This window comes from Lagopus muta, chromosome 28, assembly GCF_023343835.1.
Source record: "Lagopus muta isolate bLagMut1 chromosome 28, bLagMut1 primary, whole genome shotgun sequence".
Classification (NCBI taxonomy): Eukaryota; Metazoa; Chordata; class Aves; order Galliformes; family Phasianidae; genus Lagopus; species Lagopus muta.
Window position 1 is genome coordinate 71,925 of NC_064460.1, and position 14,463 is coordinate 86,387.

General features: G+C 40.6%; 1 protein-coding gene across 1 annotated transcript; it reads left to right on the plus strand.

Annotated features, from left to right (window-relative positions):
- The first annotated feature begins 824 nt into the window (after positions 1–824).
- LOC125685358 (butyrophilin subfamily 2 member A2-like) lies at positions 825–12,382 on the plus strand. The gene is made up of 10 exons (XM_048928356.1): positions 825–1,074; positions 3,963–4,055; positions 5,627–5,983; positions 6,634–6,918; positions 7,655–7,753; positions 8,115–8,141; positions 8,907–8,933; positions 9,371–9,397; positions 11,107–11,133; positions 11,847–12,382. Exons 1-10 carry the CDS (start codon positions 825–827, stop codon positions 12,380–12,382), a joined length of 1,728 nt encoding a protein of 575 aa, XP_048784313.1.
- Positions 12,383–14,463: the final 2,081 nt, after the last annotated feature.

Consider the following 14,463-nt stretch of genomic DNA (forward strand, 5'->3'; position numbering starts at 1 on the left):
TACAAAAGAATATATTCTGTGTGCTTGGCATAATATCTTTGTCTCCTAACTTTCCATGCCTGCTGCTGGGCTTCTGCCAAAAAAATCTGCTATAAATTGCTCCTCATGATCTTCCTTCACACAGTGCTCTGCTTGTTATTACAGTTTTAGCTGCTTAGAATAATTTGATTCGGAAGGGGCCCTCAAAGATCGTCTCGTCTAACCTTTGTGCCATGGAAATGGACATCTCCCCTCTAGAGCAGGTTGCTCAAATCCTATCAAACCTCAGAACAATTCTGTCGATAGAGCAGTCACAGCTGTTCAGGGTAATGTCTTCCACTGTCTCTCTATGATCACTGTGAAGAATTCCTTCTTTATATTCATTCTAAATGTTCCCTCTCAGGATTGCTGGAATGCCTTCTGAAATAAAGGGAAACAGTTACTGAAATACTTGCTTTCAATCTCATGAAAATAATGGGATGTGTAGACAGTTTCTCTTGGAAAATACAAAATCAGGGGCTTTTTTTGACTACAGTCTGGTCTCACAGTGTGCATTTTAGTCATACAACCAGTCATCATCAAACCCTTGCACGATTTTCAGTGGCTCAGTATCAAGCGCTGAGACACCAGAACCTGTTGAGAAGAAGGGAACAAATTTCCTTTCCAGTCTGCTATCACCAATACTGGTAAAAGTGTACAAAGCTGATTTCTTTTTGGCATTATAAAATGAGAGCTTGTTGGCAGAGATGTCCAGGAAGATCCCAATCTTCTGTGGTCTACCACTCGCTGTCAAACGAGTCCAAGGATCCGTGTGGGCCCAATACTCTTCCCCATCTGTTGACCCTATGACCCAGAAGCCATTCTTTGGGGACAGGTTCACAGTCCCTTTACGAGCCACAGACTCAGAAGCAACACCCAAGATCCAGTTTCTTCTCTTTCCAACATCCACTTCCCAGTATTTTCTTCCGGATGTGTATCCTTCCTTTGCCAACACAAAAATGTTGGAATCAAATCTCTCCTCCTTGCTGGGCACCTGTGGAGCTTGTGAAGTGGGCTCACATGAACCTTATGAGATTCAACAAGATCAAGTGCAAGGTGTTGCAACCTGCTCACAGCCATCCCAGAAGCGTGTACAGACCGAGCAAAGAACTCACTGAGAGCAGCTCTGCACAGAGACAGCCAAGGAAAGCTTGGATGGGCCTTGGGCAACCTGATCCAGTTTCTGATTTAGTGGGATGCAAAACTGCCCACACTGGGGAGCTGGAGCTCAACGAGCTTTAAGGCCCCTTCCAACCTAAGACATGTTTCAGTGAGATGTAATGCACACATGAGGACGTGTTTGAAACAGAAACCTGTTGCTGCACTTTGGATCTAGGTGGGTAGGGAAATCAAACCTTCAGGTATCTCCTACAATCTGTTGGACCCAAGGGCAATGATTTGCTATGGGTGAAAGTTCAGTCTTTCATACTAAACAACTTCAGTGAGCAAATTACTGAAGTCTGCTCTCTATGGAAAATGGAAATATTTGCGTTCACATGAGAACAGCAAAGTGACAGAGACCCCTCAGTTCTGCAATACACACTGAATTTAAAATGGATCATTTGGATCTTGGTATCCAGGTAAGGAATGAAGGCCTGGCTGAATCAGTGTGGGACATGATTTACATTTCCCAGGGAATGATTTCAGCCCTGGATTAAAACGGCTTCTTTCTCGGCTGGATCAATGGGAATGCTCTTTGTCTTCTGCATGTGGCATTTTAAACAGTTTGCTAAAAGTTGTCTGAGGTCCTTTCTTTCTACTGCCTTCATGTAGATATTAAGACAGTCTGATTCTTAAGAATGGATGAGGCATAAGTCTAATCTATGATGACAGTTCGACATCAGAAGCTACCAGTTAGCAACTTTTATTAAAGTCTGCAAAATGCTCATTTATTTGCTGAGTTGCTTGAAAGAGAGTTTCCCAAAACTCTTCTTAGGACTGGGGTTGTGTTGAGGTCTGAAATACGCTGATTCTCAAATACATTTTCACATACGGGAGAAATTTACTTTGCTCTTAGTGTGTCAGAAATATAGACTTTTCATTTTCCATTTTTCTTCTCTTTTTTCTTCATCTTTTCCTTTTTCTTTTTCTTCATCTTTTCCTTTTTCTTTTTCTTTTTCTTTTTCTTTTTCTCTTTCTTTTTCTTTTTCTTTTCCTTTTTCTTTTCCTTTTTCTTTTTCTTTTCCTTTTTCTTTTCCTTTTTCTTTTTCTTTTTCTTTTTCTTTTTCTTTTTCTTTTTCTTTTTCTTTTTCTTTTTCTTTTTCTTTTTCTTTTTTTTCCTTTTCCTTTTCCTTTTCCTTTTCCTTTTCCTTTTCCTTTTCCTTTTCCTTTTCCTTTTCCTTTTCCTTTTCCTTTTCCTTTTCCTTCTCCTTCTCCTTTTCCTTCTCCTTTTCCTTTTCCTTTTTTTTCCTTTTCCTTTTCCTTTTCCTTTTCCTTTTCCTTTTCCTTTTTCTTTACCTCTTTATTTTCCTTTTTCTTTACTTTACTTCACTTTAATAAAGAAAGATGCATGAAGTTACAGCTGCAGTTTTTTATCCTTTTAATTCTTTCTTCTTTCCTTCTGTCAAGATCTCAGTAAAGCTAAACCTACTGCCTAGTGATTAGTAGGTCAATAGGAAGAGCAGTGTATGAATGCAGTTACAATCCCTGGCAAGACATTCTGTGCTTGCAGTTTCTCGCTTCCATTTAAACTCTTTAACCTCTTTACTCTTCATGATTCCCCTTTTTTATAAAAAATTATTTGTTTATTTATCCATTTATTTTTGTTAGAAAATAAAAATGCATGTTTGCCTTCACAAGTGAATGCTATGCATGTTCTTCAAGCTTATCTCCATGTGCACAGTGTTACTACTATGCCCTAGAGAAATCAGTCCCTTCCTGTGCAGAGATAGGAGAGGCTGTACTGGAGTAGTTTGGATTGGATTAAATTTATTTCAGAGGTTGTATGGAAACCTCTGCTTGGGGAAAAGCAATTACATGTTATGTTAAAAATATATGAAGATTGAAAAATGTAGATAGACTCTTTAAGTTTACAGTTCTAGAATTTGCATGTCTATATATTCCCTTTTATTTTTTAGAGTAACCTGATAAGTTCCATTTCATTTTTCCTATTTATTTCTCTCCAAGGAGTTCTATCTTATGAGTTAGGTAATAGAAACTACTTCTACTATGCATACATGCCAGGAATAATCATTTGAACTCCAACACGTGGCACTTAGGTCAGGAATTTTCCAAGCTGAATGCATGGTTCCATGGCAAACACATCTGTTAGTGCTAAAATACTACTCTATTCAAAAGGGAAAACGATGGGAAAACTGTTCCTTAGTCCTTTGATATTTTTAATATTCATGCCTTCCTCTGCAAAGAAAATACAAAGACAAGCCCCATTATTTTTCAGTGAGTAAGAGAATTCACATATGGAATTAGAGTGCAGATTAAATGTTTTCTAGCGAGACTTAGAAATGAAGGCACATTTCATGTGACAAGTTTGCCTTAAAATTTCCCCTGCCTGAAGGTAACAACCATACATCCTCCGGTGTCTGTATTTATTCTGTCTTCATCTACAAAAAATAACTAGAGTTTTCCTAAACACAAGGTGTCTTTTAGACCCTTCGGGGATAAGGCTGTAAAACACCCTTCTGATCCATTCTCATGTCTTTCTAAGTCTTTCAGAAATACCTCTCTCGGTCTCTGCAGGACAAGTGGAAGTCTTAGAATCTAAACATAAGTCACAGACTTCCATTCTAAACAACATATTCATTTATTTTCCTTATTTTTCTTCCATGAAACTTAAGCATTTTAAAGGGTTTATCTTTGTATCACTCCACGTACTTTGATATCTATATAAACATACGCCTTTCATTCCCAATTCGGTCTTCTAATTTTCTGTTCCATACTTGGAAAGATTACAGGCATGTGGTAAGATTTGGCCGTGGTTACTGAAGGCATCCAAACCTGTGTGGTGATGGCTTCCAGATTTCAGCACACAGTGAATCTTCACATTATAATTTTCCTACAGATAGTTCATTTGATCAAAGGTAAGTCTGGGTTTTCTTCTAATTTGATTTAAATGGTACTATCATTTCCAGAGCTGATGGGTTGTTCTAGAACTTAAAAACAAAACAAAACAAACAAAACAAAACAAAACAAAACAGGAAATGAAAGAAATGAAGAAATTTATTTGTGTGTTTTCATATAGCATTATACATAGATTTACTGATTTCTGAGATTGTTTCTTCAGGGAGCTTTCTTTTTTTCTTTGCTTCGACTTCTTTTCTCAGCTCAGCTGGTCCTGTCACTTAATTGGGCTCAGAAACCTACATTTCTTTGGGTATTGTCCACTTCTGAGTGATGGAGTAGGAGAGTAAAATCTGCAAAGGTCTGCTAGAATATTTTCCAATAAAAATCAAAATTAGCTATGCCTAATTTTCATAAATGACCATATTTCAACAAGTATTTGATATGAAATCTCTTTCCTGTTGTGTGTTTCATCTATAAAGGAAGGTACACAAGTGAAAATATGATTGGCATCTGATATTAGGTAGGCATAAGCTTGCCTTTTGAATTAAAGCTTTACATAACGAGCCCATCTTTCTTCATGGTAGTATGCCATTTCTGCCTCAGAATCTGTCTGCAAATTAAGCACAGTTTTTCCAATAACCCTTCCCTGAGGTTACCCTGCATTCTGAGTGGGTGAGTGATGGTGTTGAACAACGGCAGAGGACAGAAGAGTCTTCTTCCACTTACAAAACTGACATAGAATCATAGAATGGCTTGGGTTGGAAGGGATCTTAAAGCCCTTCCAGTTCCAACTCTCTGCCATGGACTTGTTGTCATCTAGATCTGACTTGTTGTACTAGATCAGGAGGGCCATCCCAAACCGTCATCAAGTAACTCCACAATTTCTGTGGGCAGCACCTCACCACCATCTCAGTGAAAAATTTCCCCTTGATGTCTAATTGAAATCTCACATCTTTCAGAATAACTAGTCCTATCACTATCAGACTGTGTAAAAAGTCACTCTCCCTTCTGTTTATAAGCTCCCTTTATGTGCTGGAAAACTGCAATGAAGTCACAAACGAGCTTTTTCTTTTCCAGACTTAACAAGGCCATCCCTCTCAGCCTCTTTTCATGAGAGGTGCTCCAGTCCTCTGAGCATCTCTGTGGCCCTTTTCCAGACTTATTCCAACAGCTCCACATCTTTGTCATGGTGGGGGTCCCAGGTTTGAGCACTGTACACCTTATGAGGCCTCACATAGTAGAGGGGGACAATCCCCACCCTGCTGCTACCCCTCTGTCAGTGCAGCACACAATGTCTTTTGGGCTACAAGTGCACATTGCCGGCTTCTTATCCACCAGAATCCCCGAGTCCTTACCGTGATGGGATTTCTTCCTCTCCATTTGTCTGATCTCATCAGCGCCCGATTTCAAAGTAGGAAATTATTGAAATAATTCTTGAGATAACATCCTGATCCACAGCATTTCCTGATACACTGATTTCTATCAGAACGGAAGACCTACATTCACTAACTGACATTACTGCTTCCTGTACAAAATGCTAATGAGAACATCTGTGGCTGGCAAGATTTACATCTACATCTTCTTTCAGGTCAGTTAAGAATTATACCTCCTTACGATCCTGTGCTTGGAGTTGTTGGAATGGGAGTCACCCTGCCCTGCCAGCTGGAAGCCAAGACAATCTCAGAGGGAGTACTTGTTCAGTGGACATTAGTTGGAAATCCTGTAGACTATGAAGTGGCTACCTATGATGGAAAAAATGCACAGAATCCAGTAAAGGAGAATAAGGCATACCTGGGCCGTACAAATTTTTTTCTGAGTGAAGTTACTAAGGGGAACTTATCCCTTCACCTGAAAAATGTCATGGTCTCTGATAAAGGGAAATACATCTGCAGTGTCTTTTTGGAGAATCAGTACAATGAAGTGGTGGTTGACCTGAATGTGGCAGGTGAGTGGAATGTCTTTTCCAAGGTTCCAAAACCTTCCAAAAAGGTGCTTTTGACTTCTTACTCAGTGCAGTTGTGTATCTTTGGTAAGGACGATGGGGCTCTGTTAGCCATGAGGAAGACCAGCCTCCACTCTGGTAGTCTTCCTTCACTGACATCTGGACACTAAAAATATCTTTTTAACATTCTCTTACATGTGGGTATGAAAATGTGCAAAGGGAGTAGGGCTGAATGCTGCAATAAAGCAAACCTATTTATGTAGAAGTGAGGCAATTGTAGGCTAGCTGAGAGGGTATTTTGTGTTTCAACCCATTTCTGTTGCCCCATCTTACACATCACTTTTCTTGTCCAGTATTCCAGCTGTAGTCTCATAATAGTGTCATCCAAATCTATTTCAACAGCAAAGTTTCTGCTAGTCAGTACTGTGTCGTGATTACTCCTTTTCATTTTTATTTCAAATTATTTATGAAGGTATCAAAAATGTCTGAAAAAAAATTCTTTATCAGCACAGGAAGAGACATGGTGCATACAGGCATCTCCATCTGTTCAACTCACGCAGCGTGTTTATGGACAAATCTGAGGAAGACCTTTCCAACATGGGCTGCTCAGTCAGAATATCTCATTGCCTGTTTGTTTCTTTCCTTCTCTACAGCTCAAGGCAAGGACTCTGCAGTTCATATCGATGGCCACGTGGATCAGGGCATTGGCGTCACCTGCAAGTCCCAGGGATGGTTTCCACAGCCTGAGGTAATTTGGCTGGACAGCAAAGGACAGATACGGAAGGAGAAAGTGGTCACACAAAGACTGCAGACTTCTTCAGGCCTTTTTGATGTTGTCAGTTCCATGGCCCTGGAACCAGGAACTGACATGGAAGTCTCCTGCAGAATAGTCAATGATATCCTCAACACAGCATGTGAATCACGAGTCCTGGTTTCAGGTAAGTGAACTCCAGGGCTGATATTTATGAGAACCAGTTTGCTGGCTGCTGTCCTTCATCTCTCCATTTTTCCCAGAGAGATTCTGGATATCCAGAGAAGACATAAATGGCAAGTGCTGAGATGGATAACGTTATAAGAATTAAAATTACATATTACTCATTAAGTTCAGAATTCACCTTATCAAGAAATATTAGCCAATTCTCATTTATCATCACGTGGGAGCACTGAAATGATTTGGAAAGGGAATGATTTAGAAGTGCCTGTAGGAAAAGGTGAAGGTCTGCTCTCATCCTCTTTCTCTCCTTGACAACAGCATGATGACTCTGCACAACAGCAGGTGCCACCCTCCCATTTGGATCTTCATTTCAAAAGTAAAGCAGAAGAATCCTTTTTTTTCCATCTGAAATAGCACTATAGACAGTTTTTCGTTCCCAAAAACTTCATCTATAAGGACAATAATTAAAATAATGTCCTCAGATGGATCACTCAACACATGCTTCTTACAGAAAGGTGGCATCTCACAATATATGAGATGCTCTGTCAATTTCTCTATCTGACAATGCACCGTGGAGAATGGGAGGGCAGCCATAACTGCCACAGATGGCAAAAAGAGTCCCAACGTGATACAGTGCAGCAAAAATTATAGCATTAAATTCACATGCCTTAGACACTGGCCATGTCCTAGACTTTTTTTCACAAACATTCATTGAAAGGAACACTGTTTATATTTTACAGAGGTCTTCTTTCCATCCACTTCACCTTGGATGACCGCATTCCTTGTAATTACGTTTTGTGCTGTGGCTGTTATCGCTGCTGCAGGCTGCAAGCTGAAGAGTAAGTATTTACACCAACAACAGCTGATATGGAAGTCGTAACCACACTGCAAAGTGCAGTTAATGGAAAATGAAGTGCCATTTCAATATCAGCGTGAGAAAGAAAGAGACAGGAATGAGATGGAGAGAGGAAAAAAGTGATAGGTGTGTGAGAGTGAATGCACAAAACATCCTTAACAAGGAGGTTGTTTATGAGATACAATTTTAAGTGATCACAAATGATAAATAGGCACTGAATATGCGCCTCATCTTTAGAACAGTGCTTTTTTGAAAATAAAACTCAAATTGGAATTATACTATGATTATTTAAACAGATTTTTTTTTTCTTGGGAAAATAATTAAAATTCTTCTTCCTTTTCCAGTTCATTATACAAGAAAACAAAAAGAAGGTGAGTAACAAGGGGGCTAAGTGAACCCACACAATCCTACTTTGGGACAACAGCCTCAATTTTTGAGCTAGCAACAGTCTCAGAAGCATTTTCATAGATTACTGTTCTGATAAGAATGCAGGAACAATCAATACTGAGACATTTCAGTTTTGTAATGCACCAAGGTGCATTGCCTGTTTTGTCTCATCAGCTACAAGTACCACCACTGCTGCCTCAGCAGGGAGTTGGGCTTCCACCACTCTCAGGCAGAGCTAGTTGTCAACACAGACAAACTCTTCTCTCTAGTGTCACAATAAAGCCAACAGTTTCTGTAGCTTCACAGGCAAAAGCAAACTGTGTTCGTTCAACAGGTCCCAGAAACAAGAAGTTGTTGCATACTGATGTGTCAACACCAAACAATGAATCCAATATGAATATGTATCATAAATAAGCCTGCCTTCTTGTGTAAGGAAGTTCCTTCTGCCCACAGTATTTCTCTAAACAGGAGATAATTGCAGGGATTCTTTTGTGAATGCCTGAGAATATTCCTGTTCCAGTAGCTCATGTTTCTTCTAGTATTTTTAAGATGCTCTTCTACTAAAAATACTCCCCTGTTATAATGTTTTAGTTGTTGTTCTGCAGAACTCATGGGCTCAACTTCCACTGAGCATTTCAGATTATTCTATTCTGGTTGTTTTTTTTTGTTTGTTTGTTTGTTTTGAGATGGTGAATATTTAAATGAATAATTAATGTGACAATTTTTGTTGTCTGCTGTTTTATTCTTAGAAACAACGATGGACGAGCTCAAAAAGAGTAAATACTCCTTTTCTCCTATTGTTAGATGTGGTCACAGAGAGAATAGATTTCAACTCTATGAGGAAATCATTACTGGGGAGAAGAGCTGGTGGGAGGAGGGGTGTGTGGATTTCCTACTTGAAATCTAAGGGACATGACAGGTAACTAGATGAGATTGAGATATTCAACAGGTAGGTGCCTTAAAGAGGCTGTATGGATATCATTTCATCCCTCTTACTGGTTGTGAAGTTGTGTGTTGAGTTACCAGGTTGTCATTTGGCTTCTTAATTGCCATGCAGCATACCCTTCTTTTGCTCACCAGGTAGATTGGAATAATCACAGTTGGTCCTATGTAAACAGATCATGCAGGAATTAGCATTCAGAACAACGAGTAATGTCTGTTTTACAATTTGATACTGTAACATGCAATGATAATCAGATGTCATCTCTTTCAGACAAAGAGGATTTGGAGAAAGACTTAGGTAAGAAGATGGTTTTGAGAGTTCTTCAACTACTTCTGGTCAGCAAGCTATTTACGTCCCCAAAAGAGCAAATGAGATGTAGAACATTTTGATATGAAGTTCTTCTGGATGTGACTGTTTCTTTTATCAAATGTTGTTGTGACCTGCGCTGATGGTTCATCACAAATCCAAAGATTCAAAATATCATTATGATCCATTTTCCATGAACGTTTTGGAGCTTTTGTCATTGAGTGCCATGGCATAAATTTTAAAGCATAGCTGATCATCCTTTGAACTTTTTTTTAAAGAGCAACTGTTCAAGTCAGTAATGTTTGCTTTTCTTTTTCTTTTTCCTTTGGTATTTTCTGTCTGCTGGTCAACTTAGACTCAGAGAAGAGGACACGTGATGCAGGTAAGGAAATACTGCAAACAAGATAGTTTTGATGCATTCTTAGAAGTAAAAGGGAAAGAAACTCAGCTATTTCAGTAAAAATCAAGGCAGCTTGTTTCTAGTTAAATGGTTAATGCTTACATTAAATGGCTATGAACATTATTATACAGCATGGCTATGCTTCTAGAAGCCCTGAGATACTTTCTTTCCTCTCTGTAATCCACCCGCCTTGAGTTTTGCTGGCCATACAAGAATTTCTTGAAGCTCTAGTTTATGGCTCCTGTGCTTTCTCCCTTCTTGGTCAAACCTTTAACATATTATTGACAATATTTGCCTGGTGAAATTTAAAGGAAACATCATTTCAGTGTTGAATTCTCAATGTGTGAATTATCTGCATCATACTCAACTCTGAATCCTCATCTCCTCGAGATTCCTTCTCACTTATTAAAGCCGTTATTTTGCAGGATGCTCTTCAACGAAACAGTGGCTTGGTAAGATAACAACTATAAATCTTACTCTTGTGAACCTTACAAAAAAATAAAGTACTCAGACCAGTGTGAGGAAGCCACACCTGAGCATGAACAGACAGCACCGACCTCATCATAGTTCAGATCTCTTTCCTCCTTCAATACAGATGTCAAAGAGGCATGCTATAAGATTTTCCTGAACTGTGAATAATCCTTCTTGCCAGAAGCTGCTATACCTAAAGCTAGGACAGATCTACAGGCAACCATAACGTGCTATGAATTGTTTCATTACAAAAAGATCTGGTGGTACTGGTGCATAGAAAGCGGGACATGAGCCAGCACTGTGCCTACACAGCCCCAAAAGCCAACTGTATCCTGGGCTGCAGCAAAAGATGCACCTCAGGGGAGCTGATCATTTCCCTCTACCCTGCGCTGCTGAGGCCTCACCTGAGGTACTGCGTTCAGATGTGGAGCCTCTCCTGCACTAATTCAAAACATGCTAGTATTTACATGTTGTGTAGCTTGATGTCCTGTGGTCTGGGTTTGTCCAGCTTTGAAAAACTGAACCACAACACAGACAAATCTCATATAAAGATTATTGGTGTCAGTAACTAGAACATCCTTTCAACAGAATACATTTTAATAACTAGAATGTATTTTTCTTGCAGACATACTAGAATGTGAATTGGGTAAGTGGTTTTAAAGCTTTGTTTTTCTTGGAATACGTGCTGCTGCTTTACGTAAAGTCAACCCTTGGGATGAATTTCAGTGATGGCAATAACTGCACAACATAAGGCAACAGAAAACAGGCTGACAGTTGTGTAACCACACAACAGATTCACAAAACTCTTTCCTCTCTTTCTCCTCTGCAGATTTCTGGAAAGCTCAGGACAAAGCAGGTAAGCAGACAGAAGAAAGGGTAGGAAAATGGTGTATTTCTCTGTCCAAGTTCTCCAGAAATGACAGTGGCATGATCTTAGAGGTTGGCCAGCTGAGCTGGAATCACAGGAATAAGCCTTCACTTTAAATGGATAAAACAAAATGAGGCTTGGAGGTGACCATTGGAAACACCGAGAAAAGAAGTTGCAGAATTGTGTTCATGTAAGGACTGAATGTATAATAATAATAGCAATAATAATAGCAATAATAATAATGATCATAGAATCATGGATTATGGAATGGCTCAGGTTAGAAAAGACCATCAAGTTCAAACACAGCCTAACCAAGCTACCCGAACTCTAGCAACACTCCTCTAAATCATGTCCCTGAGCACCACATCCAAACAGTTTTTAAAGACATCCTGGGATGGTGACTCAACCACCTCCCTGACATAATGGAAAAGTGAGAGAGAGTCATTAATTATAAAGCGTGTGACAGACAGTGAGAATCACCTGGATTTGTCCTCAAGAGAGACATCATGGCTATGACAGCTCCAAGGGACCTGTCGGTTCCTACATGTCTGTTTCTTGCCCTGTTTGGGGAAAACATTTCAATTCCTTGTCAAATCATGCCCAGGTTACTGAAGCCCTGAAATGCTTCAACCCATTTCCCACTCCAAAGATATGTTCCTGAAACACTTTGCTCACTGGGTCATTGTCATCTTCCCCTCCAGTTCCCTTTACTGTGAATTCTGAATGCCAGCTCCTCAAGATCCAAGTGCCAGGAGCTCCAGATGTTGAAAGCAAAGCAACTGAACCTGCTGACCTGAGCAGCCCCTCCACAATCCCTGTCCTGGTGGCAAAGGAAGGGTTTGCATCTGGGAAACACTGCTGGGGAGTGGATGTGGGCCAGCAGCAGGACTGGATGCTGGGGGTCATGAGGCACAAAGGGAAACAAGAGGAGCAAGGGATACTTGCAAGAGGGGACTTCTGGGCTCTGCAGAAAACCAGGGGAGAGGTTTTCTCTATCAAAGGAAACAACAGGCCAGAGAAGAAGGAAATGAATGACGCAATGATTGGTGTGCTTCTGGATTTGGAGGAAGCACAAGTCTACTTTTATGATGCAAAGAACAGAAGCCAAGCATTGAGAATATCTATAAGCGTTGGAAAGGAATCTGCAGAAGTGTTTCACCCTTTTCTATCGAAAGGGGAATTGAGATTCATGCCTGTTTGTCATCAAAATATTCCTGTTCCATTAACGAATCCATAAATTGCACAGAGAATTGTCTAGGGAAGGACAGTTCAGTCAAAGGTAAAAGGGAGAAATCACGAACAAACGTCAGAGTAATGTAAAACAAAATGAGAAAGAAAGACGTAGATAAGAAAGGCACAAAATTCGAGAGAGGACAAAAGAACCTGTTAGGATTATTAGGTTGGAGCCATATTCAGAAAACCCTGGTTAGTTGATTGAGTTCTTGTTATTGAGTAAGAAAGTCTCAAGTTTACAAAACATATTCAGTTCCCAGAAGAGACAGCTGTAATTTAGGAGGTGCTATATAACCTGTCTTTCCACCACTTTGCTGCGGGAGGAGTTGCATCCATGCTCATTTCCAATTTGCGTTTAAGTTTGTTGGAATCCATTTAATTAGGCAAGCCCAATTCCACTATAATTGATCAAGAAACTAAATAAATGTTATCTGATGGAAAAAACATATTTAAACATATTTTCTTTCTTAAGCACATTAGAACATTTACGGTTAGATACAGTGATGTATGAGCTATGGTGTCAGCCAGTGGAGTGAAGGGTCCTACTGTCAGCAGGTAGATGGCCTTGTGGGCTCTTAGCCTGGGATGGTGCCTATGGGGATTGTTGTGTGTGGACTGGGTGCAACTACTGGAGTTAAGCCAAGGGTGTCGGCCACAGATGTGGGATCAGCTACAGGAGTGAGTGAGGGTCCTGGTATCATGGTTGGAGAGTGGTCTCCAGGACTTGGGAGGGCACCACGGTCTATGAACCCAGAGTGCCAGACACTTGGCAGATCAGTGAGTGGTCTGGGGGTCTGCTAGTGGAGTCAGGCTGAGCTGTAGGCTGTAGAACCGCTACTGAAGTGAGCAGGGAGGGCCCTGACGTGATGTACTGGAGCAAGTGGGGGTCTTCTACTCCCAATCATAGGAAGAGACTAGTCTGTTTTCCCAGATACTGGTGGGACTGGTGTGAGTGAGACAAGTGTCTCCACCCCAGAGGCAGAAGTAGGGCACTGGGTTACAGCCCATGAGCCTGGAGTCACCTGCTGAGTGCATCAAGTATATGCATCATCACCAAACAGATGTGCGTGGGATAAGCATGTGTATTGACTCGTAAAGTTTAAGCTGGAACAGCCTGTAAGAAGTGGGAATCCTGAAGTCTGAGTCAGGTGATTGGTTGGTGGGTTTGTGCTGGTACGCCCAGGGGAACTTGCAAACATGGTGTGCTTGAGAGACAAGTCTAAGCGTGCATGTTGCAAGAGAACTTCAAGATGGGCTACATGGCAAAGCAGACAACCCTTAATTCCCCCAACATATGGGAATCAAATCTCTCCTTGCTGGGCACCTTTCTGTTAACTGTTATGCTCTTTCCATCTTCAGACACTTCCAGGATGATCTGTGTCAAAGGTGTCATTAAATGCAATAAGGTAATTTCTTAAGCACTAAATAACAGGAGGGCTACTGCTTTTATGCTTTCTATTGGTTGACCCTCTGCATTTATTCCCCTGCCTTGTTATGATCTTCACTCCGATAGGTCCTGGGAAATTTCTTTGCCCAGGATGTCTCCATCTTCTAGCAACCTAAGTTTCCCTTTTCCCTTGTCTCTCACCTGCTGTGTACTGAGGGTCACCAGCATGCAACAAATGCAGAGCAACTGGCAGAGGGTGTCTCTTGATCAACGACATGAAACATCAAGGAAGAATGTAATGAAGCCTTGCACTTAATCGTTGAAATTGTACAGTGGCAAGCAGAGAATAAGAGTCACACTTTGGATCACAGCTGCTCTGCACAAGAAGAGAGGAGAGAAGGCTGAGCGTTCATGACTGTGCCGGGCAGCAGCTGCTGCCAGCCATAAGGATAAGGGATATCAGGGCAACTGACATGCCACTTCCAATTCAATCACTGAATTGAACACATTCCTGACACTCTCAATGGAAATCCAGACTGTAGTTTGTTCTGTTCATTATACAGACAGCAGTATGTTCACTGGCTGCGTAGAGTTTCTTGAATATCCTGTAATTGTGATAGTCTGATATATTGAACATAACAAGACTTCAGTGCCAAAACTGGGATCACTCGGTGTTTAAGTCAAGCTGCCCTCAGCCC

Coding starts and splice junctions, on each gene's coding strand:
- LOC125685358 (XM_048928356.1), top strand. CDS start 825: ATGACCCAGAAGCCATTCTTTGGGGACAGGTTCACAGTCCCTTTACGA. Junction 6,919..7,654: donor ATCACGAGTCCTGGTTTCAG/GTAAGTGAACTC, acceptor TATATTTTACAG/AGGTCTTCTTTCCATCCACT. Junction 8,934..9,370: donor GATGGACGAGCTCAAAAAGA/GTAAATACTCCT, acceptor CATCTCTTTCAG/ACAAAGAGGATTTGGAGAAA.